The sequence below is a fragment of the Sminthopsis crassicaudata genome, chromosome 4, assembly GCF_048593235.1.
Source record: "Sminthopsis crassicaudata isolate SCR6 chromosome 4, ASM4859323v1, whole genome shotgun sequence".
Taxonomy (NCBI): domain Eukaryota; kingdom Metazoa; phylum Chordata; class Mammalia; order Dasyuromorphia; family Dasyuridae; genus Sminthopsis; species Sminthopsis crassicaudata.
Window position 1 is genome coordinate 183129624 of NC_133620.1, and position 25622 is coordinate 183155245.

The 25622-nt window shown below is 31.9% G+C and overlaps 1 protein-coding gene across 11 annotated transcripts in view; it reads left to right on the top strand.

The window, feature by feature from the left end:
- Nucleotides 1-25622, top strand: part of FAM184A (family with sequence similarity 184 member A) — a 111332-nt gene that overhangs the window by 54890 nt on the left and 30820 nt on the right. For all 11 annotated transcript variants that reach the window (XR_012489221.1, XM_074309990.1, XM_074309997.1 and 8 more), the window contains 7 exons: nt 534-669; nt 2830-3011; nt 4074-4271; nt 5401-5523; nt 8507-8668; nt 11065-11186; nt 12725-12875. Coding sequence is in view for 10 of the 11 variants with exons in the window: in XM_074309990.1 (XP_074166091.1) it covers nt 534-669; nt 2830-3011; nt 4074-4271; nt 5401-5523; nt 8507-8668; nt 11065-11186; nt 12725-12875 (1074 nt within the window). In the remaining variant the exon portion in view is untranslated. The remainder of the gene's footprint in view (nt 1-533; nt 670-2829; nt 3012-4073; nt 4272-5400; nt 5524-8506; nt 8669-11064; nt 11187-12724; nt 12876-25622) is intronic.

The following is a 25622-nucleotide window of genomic DNA, read 5'->3' on the forward strand; positions in this document are numbered from 1 at the left end:
AAACAAACAAACAAAAAAAAAACCCAACTTGCTAAGAGTTGCTAATATGCCCTTATTTCGACAGTAATTCAATGATATTAAAACTAAACCATTAAAACCTGGACTTTTGCTAGATGATTTACACAATTAACATTCTTTCTGTTAGTATTAATAATGTTTTGACTATCACATGAACTTCAGCTATTAACTTTGAAATCTAGGTTAATTATATATAGGTATTAATCAAAACTTCTCAAGAATTTTGTTTTATACTGATTTTAGAAAATTCCATAGCCTTGTGCTGAAAAACAGGGATTTTGGGGTGAAAGCAAAAAAAACCAAAACAAAACAAAAAAAAAACTTTTTTATAAATGTTGGAACCTTGTGATTTATGAAAAGGTTGGTTATTATTAATACCTATAAATTTAAATTTGAGAACAAATAAATGAGCATGATTTAGCCAATAAATAATGTGCTGATAGGAATAAATTATTGCTGATTTAGTTTAGCATCTTGATTATGTTGTAATAATGAATATTTTCTTAACTTCTTAGGTTCTTCAAAAACAGCTAGATGATGTCAAAGAAGAAGAGTTAACTTTACTAAGCAAACATAAGGAGGTGGAAAGTGAGCTAGCAGCTGCTAGAGAACGGTTACAGCAACAAGCTTCAGATCTTGTCCTTAAAGCTAGTATGTCTGACCATTTTTATTTGTATGTTATCAGACTAAAACTAATACTTATGTTAATTACAAATGAAACTAGTATTTCCTTGTTATATTTAAATTATACCGAATCTGAGTATTTTAAAAAGTTTTGATGTTCCTACTGAATCAATATCATTTTCAGGTAAACTATAAATGATTTTAAGTAATATATACTTTTAAAAACAATAACTTTTTATTAAAATAACTGAGGAAAACAATTCCAGAAAATATAATTGATATGTAAAAATATTGTATAACTGTATACATTATGAGGCTTCTATACCTTAATAATAATTGGTTTTAGGGTGTTTAAAGTAATGAAAGTAATGCTAGTATCAGAGCTTATAAATTTTAATGCCTCATCTCAAGCGATTCATCATTGAATAAAATACAGTGTCCTCTAGAGGTTCCCCTTTGCCAATGATCCACAACATTTATTAGAAACAGGAAGATATTTTAAGTTGGGTAGTCATATGTAGCATTTTTGCTTTGTGAAAAAAAATAATAATCTTTGAATTGATTATTTTTACTATTCATTTTGTTCTAACTTACCCAATAAAGAATTCCAGGTTCCCTTTCATGAAATCAATGATTTAGAACTAGAAAGCATTTTAAGTCAAGTTAAACCTCCTCATTTTACAGATGAAGAAATTGAAGTCCAGAGAACATAAATTACCAGCTGAAGACCACATAGTTAGAAGCAGGGTCAGATTTAAATTCAGGACCTATGATTCAAATCTTATGTTTTCCTTATCATTAAATATTGCTTTCCTTCTCTCTTCATCTAATATAGTTCAGCACATTTTTTGTTCTGATTTCCTTTGTTTTTTCTTTTCTTCCTTTCTTTTTTTTCTTCTATTTTTTACTTTCTCTTCTCCTTCTGTTATTCTAAATTCCTATACTTTTTCCTGGCATCCTTTCCTGTGTCTTTCTTCTCAGCTATTCTTAATCAAAGTTCAAGATCAGTATGGCCTGATGGAGCTTAAAGGACACTATGCTTAGAGTTGGACCAGCTTGGGACTCAGGACCTGGGTTCAGTCCTACCTCTGGTTCTGACTACTAATTTGACCTTGAGCAAGTCATTTGCATTGTAAGATTAGGAGATTGTACTAGTTGGCATTTAAGGCCACTTCCAGCTCTAGATCTATGAATCTGTGAATAGTGGGTTTGAATTTTTGCTCTAATAACTTAGAAGCTATATGAACATGGGCAAATCATGGCATCTGTTTGAGCATGTTTCTCCATCTATAAAATGGGAGCAATAGTGATTTACACTTTTATATTTAATATGCATTATTAACACTTGCTTAAATTTAAAGAGTCAACAAAACAATAAATCATGCCTTGATTTATAGCAATTGCTGGTTTTTGAAACATAAATGCTCACACTAAAAATTTAACAGTTCTCACATGCTAGTTACTACTGATTCCAGCATCCCTGTCTTGGCTCTCCTAAATATAAATTATGGCAATTTTTCTTATCCTTGTTTGGTTGCAGGTACCTGGGAAAATGTCTATACTTACACTTTTTCTGTGTCTTGTACAATTTTCAGGTTCAAGGAATAGCTTACATGATATGAGAATAGTTTTTCCAAGTTGTTACTCTGCTTCTGTAACTAGTGAATGTTCAAAGACTGAATATTTCAGTGAAAAAAATAGAAATTACTCCTTATAAAGTCCTAATATTTATTCTCCTGAGGTTTAATGCAATAAGTAATGAATATTATGCTATTCAAGATATATCTGATCTTAGTTCAGTTCCAATTGATCAATGGTGGACAAAATCAACTACACCCAGAGAAGGAACACAGAGAAATGAACCTGGACTACTGCATTTTTGTTTTTCTTCCCAGGTTATTTTTACCTTTTAAATCCAATTCTTCTTGTGCAACAAGAGAAGTGTATGGTTCTGCACACATATATTGTATCTAGCATATACTATAACATATTTAATATATATAAGACTGCCTGCCATCTAGGAGAGGAGGTGGAAGGAGGGAAGGGAAAAGTCAGAACAGAAGTGAGTGCAAGGGATAGTGTTGTAAAAAATTACCCATGCATATGTTGTCAATAAAAAGTTATAATTTTAACAAATGTAAAAAAAGATATATAAGATCTTTAAACAAAGGTTTTTTTGGGTTATAGGTCATATTGGAATGCTCCAAGCTACTCAGATGTCACAGGAGGCTACAATAAGAGAATTGGAATCAGAAAAATCACTAGCAAAGGAGAGAGTATCCCAGCTCGAAGAAGAAAGAAGTTTTATGCAAAACAGAACCCAGAATATGGATGAACAACAGAAAAGACAGATTCTGGAACTAGAAATGGTAGGAGGTTTTTCAGATTATCAGATTGAGTTTTCTTTATATTCTTCTGCAAATTATAATTTTAAAATTATTTGGAAAAGATTAAAAGATTGATCCCATTCTATGCCTATATTAAATCTATGGTAAATCGTTTTTATAATTTTATAAAAATGCAGCATTGTGGAGACTAAAAACGAATCATAAAATTCAACATAAAAACTAATCAAATTCTACTTACTTTTTAATCAGAATACTGTTTCAAAAATAGTTTTTTCCACTAGAATTCTATTTTTTCATGAAGGATGAGATATTCATATAGTTAATCATGTAGTTTTGAAGGGCATGTCAGTCAACTAATATTTATTAAATGCCTAACCAGTCGGTACCAGGCATTGCTCAAAGAGTAAAAAAGAGCCCAAGCCAGTTCTTGGCTGTCAAGGAACTACCAAACTAATGGGGGAGACACCATGCGAACCAATAATGTACGAATAAGATATATAGAAAATAAATTGAGGGTAATCTTAAGGAGAAAGCACTAAAATTGAGAATTGGAAAAGGCTTCTTATAGAAAGAAAAGGAGACTTTAACTTTAGACTTGAAGAAAGCTGGAGAAGCTAGGGAGCAGAGATGAGGAGCAAGAGCTCTCCTGATGAAGTGCATAAGCCATCAAGAACTTTTGGAGTCAGCAGATAGACTACTGTATGGGAGGGACAGCAAAGAGTACCAGTGTCACTGGATCACAAGGTATCTGGAGGGGAGTAAGAAATGCTCATGCATGAAATGGTACTACAAATTATATGACTGCAAGATATAAGAACTGGACTTATTATTTCATTGCTATAGGGTACTGTCATGTGTAACTCCAGTGTACTAGTTCTGTTCCCTTTCCTTACTCTGAAATTATGGATCTTGTATGTGGTATATTATTATATATATTTTAAGTCAATAGATGATAAAGTCTCTATCTGGAACAATCTATTACTTTTTATTACTTTGTACAGTATTATTCATATTTTGATTGTCAAACATTGATGGTAATGATGAAAATAGTAATAGTTTTCATGTGAATATTTTTAATTGTAGCAAATAAGTGACATAAAGAAATCTCAGAAAGAATTTTATGAGAAAGAGCTAAGAAATCTGCAGACTAAATTGGAAGGGGAAGCAGCACAATTAAATGAAGCTCACTCAAAGACTTTGGAAGAATTAGCATGGAAGCACCATATTGCAATTGAGACTGCCCACAGTAATGCAAATAAGGATAAGAAAAGGCTACAGATGGTAAGGTTGTTTTTTTGTTTTGTTTTGTTTTTGTTTTAATTTATCTAACTTTAAATTCTAACATTACTAGTTTTGGAAATGACTGGAAATGAGCAATTGGGGGTAAGGTTGTCAGAAACTAGGCCAGTGGAGCACTAGAGATAATAAGTTGAAATTAGGAAGACTTTTGAGTTTTGATTCAGGGGTGGAGTAACTTTATATCACTTCATTGAGGACCATTGTCATACATTCTGAAGAGAGATCACAAGGCTGAGTTTTATTAGTTAAAACTATTAGTTAAAGAGGAATCACACACACAGTGGGTAGCAAAGAAATCGAAACATTTTAGCAACTTTTTTTTTTTTTTCCCAAGAAACTTGGCAGGAGAGAGGAAAAATGGGAACATTGTAGTGTTCCAGTTGGTTTTCTGGAGGTCTCTGAACCAGCCTTCATTTTAGTAGGAATAGCCAGGTGTTAAAGTCCAGATTCTTTATTGTCTCCTTGCCTTGGGCCCTGTTAACTTTCTGGAGGCCCTACTGGCTTTGGTCTCAATGGGGGAAGCAGGAGGATAGGCCAACCACTGGTGGAGTGAGATGGAGTGAATCTGTCTCCTTGGCTCCAAGAGCTTGAGCTCCCTCCTCAGTCCTCTGTCTTCTCTGGCTCTGACTCTGGCTGATTTTGTCCCAGCTTTATATGCTCTATTTTAATTATATCATAGGAGTGAATCTTGTAAACTATATTAAGTACCAAGTACATGTACTGAACTAGAAAACTATTAATCGTCATGCTAAACTAACTAACCATTGTCTTATCAATTCCACTGAGTTAGCACCTTGTAAGAATCCTTGTTTCAAGTACAGAGTTCTAGCCCATAATAGAACATGACAACTGGGATAGAAGTTTCCAGGAAAGGTATTTTTTGTTTTTAAGGATTGGGAAAATTCTGTAGGTTGATGGGAAAGAACCCAGGAAAGGGAATCGCTGAAGATATATGACCTCTGGACCAGAGCATTAAATGAGAGTAAGATCACTCTAGAGATTTAAAATAACATCATAATATAAAGCAAGGTAAAATGTGTTTTTATAACCTTCTCCCCAATAACATGCTCTTAACTATAATTTTCTTTTTTTTTTTTTCTCATTTTCTAAGGAACTAGAAGAACAATATGAAAAAGAAAAACTACAACTGGAAGGAGATAAAAGTCAACTTAGACAGCAGATGGAAAGGCTAAAGGAAGAACTGACAGCTAAACTAAATATAGCTAACCAGGAGGCAAGAATCCCCTAAATCACATCAACTGTATTATGTGTTAGGTCTTAGTTAATCCAATAATGATGTTTTGAGAAGATAGTATCTAAGATACTTAACTTGTCAGTGCCCCAGACAGCTCTCTAAGACTCTTGCAGATGTTAGGGTTCTATATCATTGCAGGGTCATTGCATTCCAAGAGTTTTATCTTGATTTTTGAAATTTCCACCTTTGAATCCCTGAGAAAAAAAAAGAAATTTCTTATTCTATTGGCATTCTAGGACAGGTTGATGTCATTTTATGATGACAGGTGATATCATTTTAAAGGGAAATTGAATCAATTTGTACTTATCTGTAAGTATGAGCTGTCCCGTTATGAAATTATTTTCAAATATTCCCTGAAAACATTAGTCCAAAATATTGCAACCAGCAAACACGCAAAACAAAATACCAGAAATAATTAGATAGTACTGGAAAAAAACAAAATTTTATCTTAGTCTTATACAAAATTTTAATGTATCTACATCATAATGCTGCCTGTTTTTCTTATTGCTGTGTTTTAAAGAAAAATATAAGTGAAAATGAGGAGAAAATAATAGATTTTTAAAATTTGTATTTTTATTGAGAATGAGAAGGCTTCTTAAATTTTTTCCACTCATGACCTCTTTTCATCCAAGAAATTCTTACATGATCCCATATATATAGGTATACAAAGTAAGTATACAAATCAAATACTTGCTGATGATAAATGATAATTTTGCTACCTCCACATTCAGTTACAAAACTCTGCATGTGGGGACACTACCCACAGTTTTAAGAAGTTTTGATATATATGATCATTATAGGTATGGATAGAATGAATGTGAATTTTTACCAAATCACAGACTGTTGCTTATCTAAGAAATCTTAGTGAGGGATTTTTTCAGAAAAAAAATTTTTTTTTTTTTTTTTAATTGACACTAGCTTACACAGCAGATGCCATGAACTTCTTTCTCTGGGAGGTCTTATAAGAGCTGTAAATCTAACTAAGATTTAGCAGGATTAGACCTATTCATGAATAGTAGAGCCATAATGACAATGTAGATTTAAGTTACTATGTTAGGATAGATTCAAAGCACTTTCGGGCTTAAAATAATGGGCTGTATAACTACAACCACTCTCCTCTGATTTCATTGGGAAGGAACCAGCTCTAGTTTTCCTGTCAGGGTTCCTTTTTGTCTTGTCCATAAACTTATGGTTTGACTTTTTTCTGCAGTTCTAAAGTGGAAGATGTCCCATACCATAGTTTCTCATTGGATTTATTCATTGTTCTGTGTGGTCTGAATCTAAGGTTTTACTTGTATGAATATATGGGTGATCTGCTTACATTCAGGCAATTTAGTTGGAAACAGTTGATTGTTTTCATAATTTTCATTTTCATAAATATTTTACAAATTTTCCATTATTTTTCATTCCTAGAGTAGTTACCAGCCTAGTTTATGTCTAAATATATACACATATCCTAATTTCCTTGCCACCTTCATACTGCTGCCAGATTAATTTTATATAAATATGATTTTCACTCTCGTTTCTCTGTGAAAATGTTTTCACTTTACCCCTATTATCTGCAGAATAAAGTTCAGACTCAAATAACTGTGCCTTTAAGGTTCACAGTTTGACTCAATTTTTAATTTTTAATAGTTTATTTTTTCAAATACAAGGATAGCATTCAACGTTCATTTTTGTAAAACTTTGTGTCCCAATTTGTCTATGTCCCTCCCTTACCACTCCCCTTCCCAAGATAGCAAGTAATATGATATAGGTTAAATATATGCAGTCCTTTTAAACATACTTTCATATTTGTTGTGTGTGCAAGAAAAATCAGACAAAAAAGGAAAAAAACACAACAAAGGAAAATAAACACACACACACACACACACACACACACACACTCTACCAAAAAATCAAAGGTTTAAAAATACTGTGTTTTGATCCATGTTTAGTCTCCATAGTTCCCCCTCTGGACATAGATGGCATTTTCCTTCTCAAGTCTATTGGAATTGCCTTGATTCACTGCATTGTTGAAAAGAGCTAAATCCATCACAGTTGATTATCACATAATCTTGTTACTGTGTACAATGTTCTCTTGATTTTACTCACTTTACTCAGCATCAGTTCCAAGCTTTTTAAAAATCAGTCTGTTCATCCTTTCTTATAGAACAATAATATTCCATTGTATTTATATGCCATAATTTATTCAGCCATTCCTCCAACTGATGGGCATCTACTCAGTTTCCACTGACTCCGTTTTTATGTCTTATTACTTAAGTACCAGTCTTACTGACCTGTTCCTATCCCCAGAATACACAATGCAATGTGTTTTTACATTAGCTTAGAATTAATTTTTTCTTGTCTTATCCAAATGCTATTCATTCTTCAAGACCTATCTTACTCCATGAAATCCCCGACCATTGACGTATGACAATCTTTCCATCCTTTAAACTCCATTTTTTATTTGTATCAGTTAACTAGCACTTGCATTCTACCACCTCTTATATTATTTAATTTTTCACTGTTTTACTTTCTAAATGATAAAAGCTTTGAAGAGTTTGTCTTTATATTTTCTGCAACACTTAGTACAGTGCTGTGAATATAACAGACCATCAGTACATATTTAATGAACAGATATTTTTATCCCTCCACATTATTAAGCTAAAATAGATTTTTGCCTCTAACTTCCCCCCTCCACCAAATTTGGAATTCTTGAAATTAATACATGATAAAGAACAGAAATAATATCACAGACTAGGTTCTTCAAAGACTAAGGCAAAACTAAGAATTCCATTAGCTTTATTTGGTAGAGTTTTTTAAACTGAAATGTTATTAATTGCAGGTGTAAGATTATTATTATTTAAGTATTTCCTCCATATGCATAATTAGAAGAAGGTAATTAAAGGAAGAAAAGATAATCAGTATTTTTGGTTTGATTCTCAAAAATATACCTATCCTCTAAAATATTTTTATGCAGGTTTCTCGCCTCCAGGATCTAGTAAATAAAAGTGAACAAGGTCTTGGTTCTGCAGAAGGGGTTATCTCTCATCTTCAGGATTCCCATGGACAACTTCAGAATGAACTAGATTTCACAAAAGCTAAGCTAAAAGAAACCACAGACTCATTATTAAATCTTGAGGTAATTTCATAATTCATCCATGGTCTAAATTGAGTGATAGAAAAATAAAATTCAAGCTACTGATACAATTATCTGTGTGACCATGGGAAAGTCATTTGATCTCTATGTCCTAAACAGTTTTCTGACATTGTAAATTGCCCCCTATATTAATTAAGTAATTGATCTGGACCAAAAAACACCCATACTTCTAATTTTATAATTTATTTAAGCAGCCAATTACCAGTACAAGGGTCTACCATGTTACTTTGTAAATTGTAGGCATTTTAACAATTTTTAAAATTTTAATTGAATACAGCTTTAAAAAAAAAATAGGGCCTTTAATTATTTGTTTAAAAGACATCTAAAAGGTTCATTTAAAGGCAAATGGATAAATTTTTCCAATAGATCTCATTTCCTCAAACTTTCTCACTCTTACCTTGGGTAATCTTAATTAATCTTAATTTTAGGATTACCTCTTGGCCCTGGTGACCCTATTTCTGGTGCCAAAAATAAAACAAAAGTCTAAACTTATTACATACTTACTTTATTTGTTTTTGAACTATGATAATAAGAATCTATTAGGATGATTTCTATCAACTTGGGGCTGGGAGAATGGGAGCTGGGGAAAAAGGAGATTGAAAGTTAAAGGCTCTTGTTCTTAACCTTTTTGTTTCTTTAAAACAAATAATTGGTGACTCCTCTGAAACATATAATTATGAGAATTTACATGATATTAGTGCTGTGTTAAAGCCATTATAAAATAATTTAGAATGAGATGGTAATTTTATTACAAATGTGAATTCTTGAACAAATTATTTAGCCCTGGAAAGCAAGGTTTTTTTCTCTTTATAAAGAGCAGATTAGACTAGATGATCTTTAATAATCTCTTATAGCTTTTAATTTTATAAAACACGTGTCCCACCTCTGACTTCTGTACTTTGTGAAAGTGGTTTTTTTCTTCTTTTTCTTTTTTCTTTTTTTTTTCTGAATTGGCTTAACTTTTTCCAAACAATTCAAATTGGAAAAACTTTTTGTAAGGTACACTCTGCTTAGGTACTTAAGAGAGATCCCATATAACTCATAAGAGACAATGAGACGTTGAGAGAAAAAGAAATATTTCATTGTCTAGGTATACTTTAGGTTGGCAAGCTATAGCAAGACTATCAATAAGCAGGGGAAGTAAGTATGGTAATAATGATAATTGTGGAATCCCCTAGTGCCTTCTGCCTCAAAATCCTACAGAATCTACCATCAGGTTTTTAGCATTTGAATTACCAATAGATAGTTGATACTCCTACAAATCTTTTTTTAGTTGAAGTTTAACCTAATGTTCTTGTTGCTATACTGTACTATTACCTTTCTGCTTCTAGTATTATCAAGAACCTTAGGTAATTGATGCCAATCTACAAATAGCTATCTCATTGGTCATTTAGAAAATAGCATTTCAGTATATTATAATCCAAACATGTAGCAAATAGTATATCATTATTTTTAAAAGTTTAGCTAATTGCTTTATATTTGATTATTATCCTAATTATCTGCCATTAAATTATCATATCATAGCATTTATGTCTTCATTAAGACTTGAGAGTCTGAAAGATAGTAACTTTTTTTTTTAAATAATGTAATTTTGACTCAAGTTCACATATTTAAACAGAATACTATATTAGGATTATTGAATAATCCATGATGGGAAAAAAAGTTTCAAATTAGTATTGTCACTTAGGATCTGACTAATTATGTTCGTTTATGAATGCTTCAGTAATAGAATATCTCTGTGATATAATCAGTGTGTGTTCATCCCTCTCCTATGGTCATAATCATAAGTCAGGTATATTTTCTCTACCTGTGTGACTCATCCACATTCCACCATAAATTCAAAAAAGAGTGTACCCAAAAGCTGATTTCCCCTAGATTCTTTAAATTATGTGAATACATAATTCAACATAGGGGCTGACCATCTGTTATTCCTTACCAGTTCACATCCTTTTCTGATAATAGATCTCCTGTTTGATATTATTAATGTCACTTTTTACACAAATTATAATTGTCAGGATGCTATGTTCTTGTCATGCAGACAATTCAGTCTCTTTGTTGTCTTTTGGATTATTTGTAGTTTTTATTGATTGCAAATTGTGATGCACCATAATTTTACCCTATAAAAATGGGATTTTATTTTAGGGAGCATCTTAGAATCATTAAAATATCAAATTATATTTATTTTAAAATTATATTATTAGTATAGTTTTGGGAAAGTTTTAAAATTTATTTTGTTGTTGTCATAAAAATCTGTCAAATTGCTAGAAATTTTCGGCACTGCTCATTTTATATAAAGTAATTATTTAAAGTAAAGATTTTAAATAGTCAGCTTTTACATTTTGATGCACATTTTGCATTATAAAGATTTTGTTTTTCAGAGAGAACTGCAACAAGAAAGACAACAGCATAAGGCATTGCTTGCTACCATGAGGGAAGATGAGAAGTACAAAGTGGACAAAATGGCCCAAGACTTAGAAATAAAATGGACTGAAAATCTTAGGTGCCTTTTCTTTAACCTTTAAAAAATTTACATTTTTAATGGGAAAATTATGAAGACATGGTAAAAAAATTTTTCACATATAATTTGCTTCTTAATTCTTAATTATTTAGAGGCCTTTGTCAAATATTGAATTTGTAAAGACCAAGGCATGTGAGTAAATAGGTACTACAATCATGCAATTTCTGCAGAGTACTGTAGTATAATATATAATGTTTTAAATAAAGTCTTGAATTTTTCTCCCAATTTGGTTTATGTTATAAAACCTGAGTATGAACATCAAGGAAGACAAGATCTTAGTGAAAATCAGAAAAAAGAGAAAACAAAGAGACAAAGGTAGAAAACAGTGACCAAAAGGAATAAAACATATTTATTAGAATCAAAATGTTGAAAATCACAGCAAATATTTTCGTATTGTGATTTTCTGTTATTTTTCAGTATATAAGTATATATATGTTTTTTTTTTTCCTTGTGTAGATTTCATTTTTTTGGTGAGGGCCTATTATTTAAGATGGCCTATATAGACCAATATAGTAAGTCACAGTTTTGGTGGTAAAGTTTTTCCCTCGGAGTCTTGTCTTGCCAATTTATAAACAAGTTTTTAGGGCTGTGCTCATTGATAGTTATAAGCTGGGTATTAATAGTTGCCTCTCTGTACAGTTCTCTAGAAGAGAGGACATATAGATCCCTCAGACTAGAAGGTGCACAGCTTTAGATAGGAAATATATTCCGTTACTCATTGTCTTCCAGTTCATCTCCTTTTATTTCCAGCAGAAAAGAAGAAATCTAATGGAAATACAAACTCCTCTTTAAGCTTTTATAATCCTTTTATCCACAGCTATAGTCTAAATGGTGATTGAACGAATATTAGAAATAATATGTACTTGAATTTTTTTAACCTTCTAATTAATAATACCTCACCCAAACCTTTAGTGAGCTTTTAGTGATTACTAATGAGATATTCATGCTAGTGTATACATATAACACAATAAACTCTTCTAATCATAACTTTTGCCAGCAACCATTAGATTTCCCCATCCTGCCTCCTTTACCTTCCCCTTTATCTACCAATTTGAGGAGGTCATGTCCATGTTTTTTCCACATTTTCTTCTACTAGTGGACTCGAAGTCCTGTCTTACCATTTCTTCCTTAATACTCTATTGAACTTAGTTCGACTTTTTCTTATTTTACTATATTCCACTGCCATTCTCCTAGATAGCTTCTTTGGTAGATAAATGAATTTAGTAGTTAAGTGACTACAGAACTTTGTGTTCATCATTATCACATTAGTTTTACAACATATATCATTCAGTAAGTTGCACAATAGCAGCATGGCGATTGTGCTAATAAAATGAGCTACAGGTCTAAAGCTTTATGCACATCTTCAGATTCATTTTGTGACTTTGAACAAGTTTTTCTGATTGTTTTCTTTTTTTAAAAAATAGGAATATTGATCATTGCATATTTGAGAATAGTAATTCCAATTGCCAAGTACTTTGCATTAATCTTTTCAATTGCTAAATAATTTGTCTCATTTTTAGACAAGAATGTTCTAAGCTTCGAGAAGAGTTAAGACGTCAACATGAAGAAGATAAAAAGTCAGCAATGACTCAACTTTTGCAGTTAAAAGAACGGGAAAAGAATGCTGCCAGAGATGGATGGCAGAAGAAGGTAGAGGATCTCTTAGATCAGGTAATTAATATTGATATTAATAATAATGAACAATAATGGATTCATAATTCTAAAAGCTAATTTCTGGTTCACCCAATTATGTAAATTCCTTGCATAGGAATGTGCCTTTCCAATTTGCTGAATCACTTTAGCCTGGATGTTTTCAGGATCTTCCCTTTCCCTTCCAGCTTATTGCCATTTTTATGTTCTCTTCCATCTATTTTTTCCTTGTATTTAGTCTTAGGTTAGAGATTCAACTGGTAATGACCAGTCAAAAAGGACAGAGAGAAGAAGAGCAAAGCTTCACCTTCTCCCCAAATCTTTTACTCCCTCAGCTTTTAATTTCTGGTCTTTCTCAGCTCCTCTAAGGAAATGTCTCAGAAATTCAGTTTGTGGGTGTTCAGCTGAAATTATAATGAAACTTTACCCTGTCCAATTCAGACCTTTTTAGATCATATTTCCCTTTTGGAAAGCTGATGAAGTTTATGAACTTTTCTTAGAAAATGTTTTAAATGCATAAGATAAAATGTATAGATTAAAAAGGAATTCATCTACACTGAAATACCAGTGTCAAAATGTTTTTAAAACATGTTTTCAGACCTTTACTTTAGTTCTTTGTGTACCCAAAGATTCATCATCCATATGCATTTTTAATTTCTTTTAGTTCTAAGTGGAAAAAAAAGAAAAAGGATAAATTTATAGAAACTTTTTATACCCCACCAGTTTCCCTTGGCTGTTAGCAATCATTGGAGGGAAAATTTTCCCACCCTGAAGAATACTGTTTTCTTACTTTAGAGATATGTTGGGGGACTGACTACTTATATATCAGTTCCTTATTTATTGTATATTTACTTCTGATAGAACAGACTTAAAAATAAAATGTATTATAACCAGAGATGAGGCACTAGAGCTATAAAATTGTAGGAATGAAGTTCAATAAGTGCTTAAATTTACAACAGTTAAAGAATGAATAGGATCCCTTGTGTTGATTAAAAAGGAGAAAAAGTTTTGAAGACATGACAAGTTTTTAAGGTCATTAAATGTGGTCCATATAATTAAAGAAAAAGTTCAGTTAATACACCTAAATAGATTGAAACAGTTTCCTTCCAAAAAGGAGCAATTTCTTTTCTTTTGATCAATAGCATCTTTCCCAATTTGTTTCTATACTTTTAACCTCTGGAATAAAAGTGAGATAGAAACAAAAGATAGAAGTATTCTTAAATCTTTCTTGTTTCATGTTCACTTCTCCATTATTTAAAACTAAAATTAAAACAGTTTTCTCTCTTCAAATAATTTACACAACTTTTAAATTTATGATCTATTATTGCTATTTTGCAAAGCCAGTAATTAAATAGTATATTGACTGCCCTAATCCAGTAATTGTTTGGCAAGCTGTAAATTGAGGACAAGCAGCACACTGATCTATAAGTTTTAGCACTATGGCTACATAGTAGCTTGACTTACCTTTTTAAAGAATTAGCTGTTGTTTTTATTTTTGTTCTAGCAAATTTTTGAATTAATAAGATAGCTCTCCTGGTAATTTCAAAGAACTATATGTAATATTTTTCAAGAGAGTTTAAAATCTATTTTTGAAGTTTCACTATTTGCATAGTTAACCAAAATTTATACATTTTTGTATGGAATATTGGAAGGGTGCTATATGATGTTTGCTTTCAAATTTTTGTGAGCAAATTTGGGACTTAGAAACTTGATAAGAAGAAGGAAGCAATTGTATTAGATGCTTCATTTAAAACTGATCCAAATGAAGTTTGGCATATTATCAGTATTCTCATGTAAAGCATACATACTGGACATATGAAGACAAACGTTAATAGCCAAGCCAAAGTAGTCATTATGTTATTTTGCACTCTGACATTCTGGTGATAATGGAAGATTTCAGTAGTTCACATTAGCTTGTGAAAATTGAAGTCTTCTTTGGCATTTTAAGTGTCATTTTAAAATTGTCATTTAGTTACTAAAGAACAAAAACAAACAAACAAACAAAAAAAAATAACCTTACTACCATTGCATCCATTTCCTCCAGATAGTGGTTATTATTTTAGTAGATTAAGAGTCTATATTTACATATCAGATTTTTTTTTTACCTCTAACAATTTTTCTTTAAAAGATTTGTTTTCTAACATTATGCTTCTGTACAAGATAAATAATTTTCCTAATGTCTCATCTTCTCTGATATGATAGAACGCCCCCTGACTAGAGTAGGCCAGCACCATCTTGAACCATGAAGCTCCAGAAATCAAAATTGTTCTTTACTTATTTTTTGAGAGAAGTCTATTATATTCCTTTCTGCTATCTCTAGGATTATTAAATACTGAGGTATTTGGGGTTCATATTGCCCCCATCCTTGTGGCATATTAACATTCACTTAGACCTCAAGTTAACCTCTGTACAGTGAAACAGTTTATTTGGATTATAAAATCATAGATTTAGAGCTGGAACAGGCCTGAGAAGTCATATAGTCTATTTTTCTTATTTTTAAATGGGGATAAAGTCATATAATCAAGAAGCATTAGACCTTTGTATCATAGAATGAAATTTTTGAATCACTTCCCTTTTCCCAAAGGAAACACCTTCCTCCTCCTTTGAGCTTTGGAATCCCTTCCTTTCAGCTTTAGTCTCACAGCTCAGTGAAGCCAGCCCGAAGTGCAGTCTCTCTCCTTTCAGATCCCATCTCCTAGCTAAGTAGAGGTGGTTCATATAGTTAACCTCACTGTAGCTTATTACATAGATTACAGATTCTTTGGGTGTCATGCCATAGTTGAACACAAGTTCAATACTAGTTTCTTCAGAGTTCTGTGGCTTCTGAATTTTAGAAACTCTACTTTGCAGTGGCCTGGCTTATTCAGCTATCTATTCCTGATTCCTGGTCTGAGAAGGAATACTGTTCAAAGATGACCACTACACAAGGCACAAGGCCTAATTGTCACAAATCCAACCTGCACAAGAGGCAAGATATTAGTTGTGGTAGAGCCTCTGGTCACCATGTCTTTCTCCTCATTGTTTTCTCAACCTCTGTGCCTTTCTCCTCAGTCCTGTCAAAAGTCAGGTGGAGCTCCAAATTCTTGCTAAGTAAGGCAGCAGTCAGTTGCATTGCCCTATCTGTACCTCATTCTAGTTGGAAAAGTCCTCTTTTCAGTCACTTAAAATTCTACATTTTTACTTTTTCTTCCTTTTACTGAAAGTTCTTTTCCAAGTCTTCAAGTGGATGGCCTGTGACCATCAAGGTGCCAAAGGGCCTGATCATCTCTAAAGTAAAAGCTACTACAAATGCCCCAACAGCCCAGCACCAGAAGGCAGTTTTCAGAAGTTCAGAATACTACTGCTACATTTTGTGCCATCTCTTTTTACTCCAGCCTTAGAAAGGATATAATGCTTTATTGCTATTTAAAATAGTACAACCCTCAAATAATAAAATGAGAAACAAAATTTTTCCTTTAGGGTGATACATATTGTCAGTTCCATTGATCAATAAACATTATATAGTGATACACTCAGAATAGGACAGAATCAATTAATATCAAGTCAAAACGTTTTTAGCTTCAAATCCCTTAAATTCTCCCTTCTTTTCCCCCAATAATAGAATAATTGCATATTTGGCCATAATGTCATAATTTTGAAATGATGAAATCGAGTAGGAATAGGTTTGTTGTTTGAACTAGCAAGAACATAGTGGTTCGTTTGTTTGGATTAGAGAAGGGAGGTCAAGCACAGTGGCACAGATTTGGTACCTATGATTTCATCAGTGTAGAGAATTTACCGTGAAAAAACCCTCTGCTTAAGCAGGTGGCAATCTTTCCTATCTGACCAGTTCTCTAGGTTAATCTAGCTGTTTGGAACCAGGTCCCCTCTGCTATTGATCTTCTCTTTTGTTTACATCTTTCCCAACTCCTGCACCTATTCCAAGACATTTCCTGACCCAGCATAGTCTAGTTACTTAAATAGTTCATCAAAAGAAACTGGCTTTGCCTACCATTGCTGTCGGGAGCTCACTGAACATACAGCAGGGTTGCCATAAAATAGGATTTGGAACCCAAGGTAGAACCTGACAGTATTGAACAGAAATGTGCTGAGAGCTGTTGTATTAGAAAATATCATGGAATCTGGATTTCCAAGTTTGGGGATTGTTTCTGGTCCAGGTGATGCAGATATGTGTGATCCTACCGTGCTTTACACATTTTTATTTCTGGCCATTTGTGTAGGGCAAGCAAGAAATTGCATACTTTGTTTTGCCTATAAATTTAAATTCTGTGAATGGTTTTTGGACCAATTTAAGATTATTTTGCTATCTAAAAAGAGTCAGTGAAAAATCACAGGTAATTAATTGTCTTGAAATCACCTACTTACACTTTATTAATTCTTTCATAAGCTTTTATTTCCACCTTATGTTTTGACTTTTTAATTTAGTTTTTCCTTTTAACATCTTTTTTAACCCAATAATTGAACTAATGAGACTGACTGATTTTTTTGTAATAATTTACATTCACTTACATAATTGTAAGGGTGGAGAAATATATTTTTTGACATCTCTATTACAGTTTTTTCTAAGTCAGAATATTTTCTAATATGGATTATAAAATACTAGGGCCTGTGATTATTACACTATTTGAGGGAAGTAGCAGACATTTCTATGTCAACTTGCACATATTTTTTCACCAATGTGATTTTGGTCTATAATGATTCATAAATTCAACCAAAGCTATAAAAGACTTTCACTCAACTAAAAATATAAAGTTCACGTAATGTAGCCTGAATATTCTTCAAGATATGTCAAGGAAAACTATGTTACAATTTGGGTTAAATTGCAGGCATCAGAGAATAAGGTGAAACAACTTTACAGATCAATGGCTTATACCTATAAACTGAAAAACCGTGGTAGGTTGTGGAATTTTTGTCTTTCAGGGAATACTGCTTCACAAGATATACATTACTGTTTTTTCAAATGTATTTAGATGTATATTTAATGAAATATAAATTTATTTTAAAATAATGAATTCATAGTAGTTCACTGCTATTATTTTTGCAACCAAAATATTAAGAATGCAATTAAATGGTATTAAGAGTACAATTATTATCATAATAATAGCTGTTTTTTGTATTTTTTTACTGTTACAAATGGGGATAGTATTCATCCTTGAAAAGGTTGGAAACCCTCAAAGCACAATAATTCAAGGGTGGAATCATGCTGGCCAAAAAAAAACCAGTTATATTAGAGGATTAGCAAACAAAGTGACCCCAAATCAAGCCAATGTTATTAAATCATAGCATATTAGTTTGGTGAGATAGTAGGGTATTTAACCTTCAAGAACACGCTAAGGAATTTATATTTGGTATGATAGGCAATTTGGATAGGCAATTTTATTCTCTTTCCACTAAATTCCTCTACTATCACTGTGATAATTAGAAAACAGTTAAAAATCTTTCCTTTGAAAATACTGAATAGAATTTTTAAAAACTTCTATATTTTGAAAATAAAAAGCTATTTTTAAAAGCTTCTAAATTTTCTCTCTAATAATATAATATATAATAGAGAAATAATTTTTCTCTCTAATAGTAAAATATATACTAGATAAATAATTTGTGGTTCCTACTATACAAAAGGCCTCAAAAATAAATCAGCTTCATTGTGTTACTATCTGTAGGAGTCTAGCAAATCCCCTTACATCCAAATTTTCATACTAAAAGCTGACAAAGTAACAGTTCAAAGTAGAATATTAGCTATGATCTACTGTTCTAAATGATATCTTATAATATTGTTACAGCTTTCTAATAAGAATTTGGTGCATCTTTTATTATCATGTCACAAAACAAGTGTTTCTTAAGTGTTTGGTTTGTGCCAGGCACTGTGTTAAAATTTAGCTAGAGTAAAAAGGCAAAAATAGTCTTTGACCTCAAGGAGCTTATGTCTAATCAAGGAGACAGAATTGTATACTGTACAAAAAAGATATATACAAAATATATAGGAGATAATCTCAGAGGGGAGGCACTAGCATCCATTGTTTGCATGTTGACTACCCAGTTAAACTGTGAACTCCTTTGGAGAAGAGACTGGTTTTTTTTGTCTTTCTTTAAAATCCCTACCTAATGCTTACCATAGTGCCTGGCATACAGTAGGTGCTTATTATATGCTACTTGAGTTAAAACCAGGAAGAGGAAAAAAAGGAGAGAATTTTAAACATATGAGATGCTGTCAGTATGAAGTGAGAAAATGGGAATGTTGTGTAAGAGGAACAGCCATGAAACCAAGTGCCATTGATAGAATAGATTGTGTGATAAATTAGGGAGTAAGATACAAGAAAATTGGAAGAGAGAAAGGGGCCAGATTATAAAAGACTTTAAAATCCAAAAAAGAATTTTATTTGGAAGCAGCAAAGGAACCATTGGAGTTTGTTGAATATTGCTGTGACATGATAAGGCCTATAATTTAGAAAAATTACTTTGACATCTGAGGAGAAAGTAGACTGAAGTGGGGAGAAATTTGAGCCAGAGAAACTTAAGTACAAAGCTGTTGAAATAGCCTGTATATGAGGTAATGAGAGTCTTCACCAGGTTGATAACAGTGTCAGAGGAGAGATGAGGGCATTATAGGAGTGATGTTATGAAGTAAGAAATGAGAGGGATAAGGGGGAGAACATGGGGGATAGATGAAAGTGAGGAGTAGAGGATGACAGGTTGCAAGCCTGGGTACCTATTAGAATAGGATTGACCTACAGAAATTGGGAAGTTGGGGAGGGGAAAGAAGGGGATTGCGGGAGGAAAATTTGGAAATGCAGAATTTAAGATGTCTATGAAACAACCAGTTTTAGATTTCTTGGCAGAGCATATTTAATTCTGCCTACCAATTTTCATACCAGTCTTTCTAGAAGAAACCTAATAGTCTCCTTAACATTATCTTTTTAAAGTATTCATTAATTAGTTTAGTTTTGAATTCCCGGATTGATAAGAGTGCTCTCAAGGTTTTAGTTGTAGAAAAGATTGTTTTCCCATGGCCTACCTAGAGATGGTTTCTTAAATCATAGAGGAACATCTGATCAGTCTCATTGAGCCCTACACTTTTATAATGTTAAATAGAATTCACTGAGATATCTAGGGAATCTGCATGTTTATTTCTAATCAAAAAACCAACATTACTAACTCTTTAATAATTAGCCCTCTGCATAATATTATGACATTCTTCCCCTTAAAATTACCCTTGATTCTCTATTATGTTGGTTCTATAACTTCTATATATACAAAATTGGAGTTAGGAGATTATTGAGATAAGATTATGAGATATGTGGCATGATGTAGGGATAAGTTTATTCTTTACTCCTCTCTACATGCTGTGACCCAGTTAAACTGACCTTCTTGCTAATACTTACATATGTATAACCCTGTGTTTCTAGTCATCATACTTTTGACTTAACTTGCCTCTAACTCTCACCCTAAATCTACTGTTTCATATTCCTCATTTTCTTCAAAATTCATTTCATGGACTGCATACTACATGAAATCTTTCTTAAAAATCCCAATTGTTAGTGCCTCCCCCCACCATTCTTTTGTAATTATTTATAAATACTTATATATGTATGTGTTGTCTTGGCCCTCAAATAAGTAGATTTAGAAAAATTGTTGCCCATGTATGACCTTACCTAAAGGCATTTTTGAAACCCTCAGAAAAAGTCATATGATAATTTCTCCATAATTTATAGGTTCCAAGGATTTTTCCAGATGATCAAAAGTAAATCCATGAGATTATTCACAAAAAAAAAAGAAAATTTAAAAAAGGGAAGTTTTCTTAAAGCCAGAATTGTTAAGAATCTATTCCAAATAGTGAACTTATTAACTCTACAAAGTTCTGTCATTTTGAATAGAATTGATCTACTACTCTCACATTTAAAAACAGAAATACTTTATAATATAAAAATCACATATTCAAAACTTCCCTTTTTTAAATTTCAGCAGATTAGAGGATCGAGTTTCTTCCCAAAATAGCCATTTTCATGAGTACAATGCAGATGTCAGGCAATAATTCTACTGATCAATGTTATGCCCTTTTCCTCTTACAAAGAAAAGAAGAAAAACCTAAGGATATTTGTGTGATTCTTGGAGTTACCATCAGCTTTTAAGTCAGTAGCAAAGAACTGTTTTTAATAAGCCATACTTACTACTCTTTGATACGCTTCTTTAAAACCTATGTCAAAACACTATTAGGTAGCTAAATGGTGCAGTGGATAGAGTGCCAGACTCCTCTTCCTGGATTCAAATCTGGTCTCAGACACTTACTAGCTTGTTACCCTAGGCAAGTCACTTAACTCTGTTTGCCTCAGTTTCCTTATCTATAAAATGCGGTGGAGAAGAAAATGGTAAACTACTTCAAATATCTCTGCCAAGAAAGCCCCAAAGGGGATAATAAAGAATCTGATATAACTAAAATTTGACAACAAAAAGAAAACAATATTGCTTGTTTTGAAACTCAGGTTGATTTTGTGTCCCTAGGCAAGTAATTTAATTATAGAGCCAGATTACTCTTTAAAAACAGTGTAAATTGCAGAGCAACTATTGGGAGGAGAAGGGAATCATGCATGTTGAGAAATAGTGGCAAGGGAAGAAAGCTATAGTCTAGGTAAAGATATTTGTTTAGCTCTGACTCTTCAAAATCTCTCACTTCTCTACTTAGAGGGCCAGCATCTTAATTAGTCCTTCCTCAGCTTTCCCCAAGACTATTGGAATAGCCTTCTATTTGGAGTCTTGTCTTCCAAACCATCCTTTACACAGTTCTGCTCAGTATAAACTCTGATGACAACTAATTCCAGAATCCTTTACAAACCTTTGGAATTTAAAACACTTCTAAGTCCCTCATCTGATTTTCTCTGTTCCTGATACATGACATTTCAAAGCCCATATTTTTGCCTTTGCATAATTTATTTCTTGTTCCTAGAATTGTGTCTCTTCATTAGTCCATTAAATCCCTAGTTCCCTTCAAAACTACTCCAATTTTAAGTTTCTATCGTTTTGAAAATCATCATAGTGTTTACCTTGTTACCTAACACCTATGTGATGAATTCTCCTTGAGTTTAATTTCAAGGAATTAAATCCAAGGTCACTTATGAGAAATTTTCCTGACTGCTATTCCCAACTGCTAGTGTCCCACTCCAGCCACTCACAGAATGACTTTATATTTTATACATACCCATATATGTGCACATAGTGAACACTTAATAAACCCTTGGTAACTAATTTATAGCCAGTCATGGGGAGTAGGGAGCTACTGTACCTTAAGCAGAAGGGTAACGTGCTCCAGACCTGTTCTTTAAAAAAAAAAAAAAAAAAACACAAAAAACAAAAAACCTTTGGTAGTAGAATGGAAACTGCATTGGAATGAGGAGAGACAAGTCAAAGACAACAATTTAGGATGTTATAGTAGTCCAAGTGGAAATTGAGAGTATGAACACGGATATTGACACTTAGTTTAAAGAGAAAAGGATATATATGAGAGAGATGAAAGACGAAATGACAAGATTTGGAAACAGTTTATGTGATATGAGTAAGTGAGGAGTTGAGGATAATGCCTAGACAACTGGGATGATGGTGATGTCTTTGACAATAATAGGCAAGTTGAGAAGAGGAAATGATTTGGTGGGGGGAAATGGTAAACTCTATTTTGGATATGTTGAGTTTGAGAAGCCATAAAATTCAAAAATGTTCCAAAGACTTCAGTTTGTGACACAAGCTTATAATTTTCAGTTTTTAATACAGAAAATGAACATATTTTTTCTCTTTAAAGTTAGCAAAAGATCAAAGCAATACTAAAAAGTTGCTAAGTAACAAAGCCATTTTAAAGAAAATTTTATATTTAAGATGATATTCTATTAAAATTGTTTCATAAGAGCTATTTAATAAGAATATAAGGGCAGTATGAAATGAAATGGCCTTTTTTCCCCTTGTGATTTTATCCCTTTCTAATTATTTGTTCATTATTATGTGATTCAAAAATTTTGATGGGCTTCTCAAAACATGTCCAGAAAAATGAATATTTTTACATTTTTCTTCCTTTCACCCACAAAACCATGTGTTTAGATTATCGTTAAATCTTTAAAATTTCCAATGAACATTTACTTTTGAGGCCTTCAGTAACCATGATGAGCAAACTTCTTTATGCTGAGAACTGATGGGTGTGCACAAAAGCTGAATGTTTTGCATAGGTAAGTCAACATACCAATAAACATATCCAGCACACTTAAAAGGCTGTTACACATTTATATTGTCTTAACCAATTTTTTGTCTGTCTAATTTCTCTCTCTGAAGTTTTTCAACTTATTTTTTTCTCAGTATAATTAATGTTCTGTGTTTTACTCTCCCTTTTATCCCTTTTTCTTTTACTTAGTTGATTTCTGAATGTTTCCCTTTATTCCTGTGATCTTTTCATAGAGGCACTGTCTGGGTGAAGCTTTGCATAAATCTATCAACAATGTAAGTGAGCTGCACTTACAATTTGTTCACAAGGGCATGCTACACTTCTCAATTTGCATAAGTAACATCATTGCTTTAAAGCTTCAGCCTGTCCATAGCAAAATACATGTTGGTAGACTCTTAAGAGGATGTAATCTGATACAGTTAACAAAAGCTTTTCTTTTTTTAAACTGCATTCATTCATTTGTATATGTGCTTACATCTGGCATAATACTTTATCATATTAATAAATATAGCATTTTTATGCAAAGTCAAAGCAAGCTTTTCATAGCACTTTTCTTAAGCATAAAAATTGATGATGCTTTTCTTTGATACTCTGAATGAAGGTAGTGTTTTTTTTTTTAAATTAACTAGTCAGCTTTATAATAAAATCAGTAATGAATTCCAACAGACCTAAACACTAGAAAAATGGATTTCAACTTTTTCAGATTCTTAGTTCATATTAAGATTTCAAGACTTAAAAGGTAAACTTAAATATTTATGACATTTTGGAAATTTTGTGTTTATGTTCATGATATATTTTAGAAATTCAAAAGTTATAGGCACAAAGAAATGTATGATGAGATTTTATCTCATTTCAGGGTTTTGCAATGGTTACCTACCTTATATGCACTCAAGGATATATAAACTGAAAGTAACAAAGTAATATTTATAAATTTAAATTTTCATTTTTCTTCTAAGGACAAAAATAAAGCTTGTACTAACTATATGACATTAATTCTCTAATAGTTTTGTGAAGAATAGAAATCTTGGAATTTTTTTTACATCTTGGAGAACTCAGAAGAGTCTTTATACTTTGAAATTTTTTTGTACTCTACCAAAGAAAACATTTATACTTGAGATTTTCTTATGACATCAAAGCATATCAAATTAAAAGTCAAATTTGAGTACAAGTATCAACCATGTAACTATGTTATTATTGGTTCTTATGAAATAAGATGTCATTAGAAATTCTTCTCTTTTGAGAACTATGTTTTATTTTTGAGCTTATTAGTAGTATTTAAAAATTAATTCTTAATTTGGCTATTTTTACACCAATCACAGGATTTGGGGAATCTAATACATATAGAATAATAACTAAAAATTAAGCAAAATAACATGTTAGCATACTTTTAAAAAATTATTCCTATTCTACTATTATTGAATGACTGAGCCCATCATCATTTCTGGAATTTCTGTTCCCAAATTATACTCTTCCTAGAAGGTATTCAAGTCCTAAATCCAATTTGTGAAAATCTTAACAGTGATCTTTCACCAGCTTTATAATTATAATTTATACATTATGATACTGCAGAACCCTCTAATTGTATTTCACTATTTCCAATCCTTTTTTATCCCAGTATGAAGGGAGAGCTACTAAAACTCAGCACTTAACATGAATTTATTTTAATTAGTATTTTTTAGAAATGTTCATACCATGATTAATTCTTAACTCCCCCTCCCCCAGATTAATTCTTAAAAGCCCTAGTTTTTATATGTTTTCAGGTTTTTTTTTTTTTAGTTAGCCTTTAGGATGCTTAGTGGGAATATATGTAACAAATATCTAAACACATCTTATTTAACTAATCCCATTAGTTATGAACTTTTAACTATTTGTCATTTAAAACTAAAAGAAAAAGATAAAGAAATGATAAAGCTTTATTCATTTAATCTCCATTAAATTCAAAATTTGAGATTATTTGGATCAAGGTATGGCCAAAGTTTAGCTTTGCTTAGCAGATTTTTTTCCCCATTAATATTATATATTAGTAATATAGAAAATATCTTTTTGAAAGTATTATAGGGGTACTAATTCACATTCTTGAGTAAAGTTTTTTTATTTTTATCATTTTGTCACTGAATAAATAAGGTCTTATCATATACAGAATTGTTAAGAGATACAAGCATAAGACATAAGATAAATGAGGTTTGTGGTCTCTAGAGGAATGTGTGTACACACACACGCACACACACATATAGACACACATACTGATAACAAATAATTCTTTAATTTAAAAAAAACTTTAGGATAACTATTTGGCTTTTATCAAGTTAGTTTGAATTGTATGTTTTTTAAAAGTTGTTATTCAACTTTCATTAAAACTTAGACTGACATATTTTCAAGTCACAGGTAAGTGAGGTTTTATTGAAGTAGATTCCTACAATTGCCATTTAATACTAATAGTAGTCTACTTACACATTGCTCTTCTTTGATCTTATAATCATGGTTTTAAACACAGACACACCCATTAACTTGTTACCTTTCAGATTAATACACAAATTTAGAAAAAACTTAAATATATTGTTGTTTAAGCACAT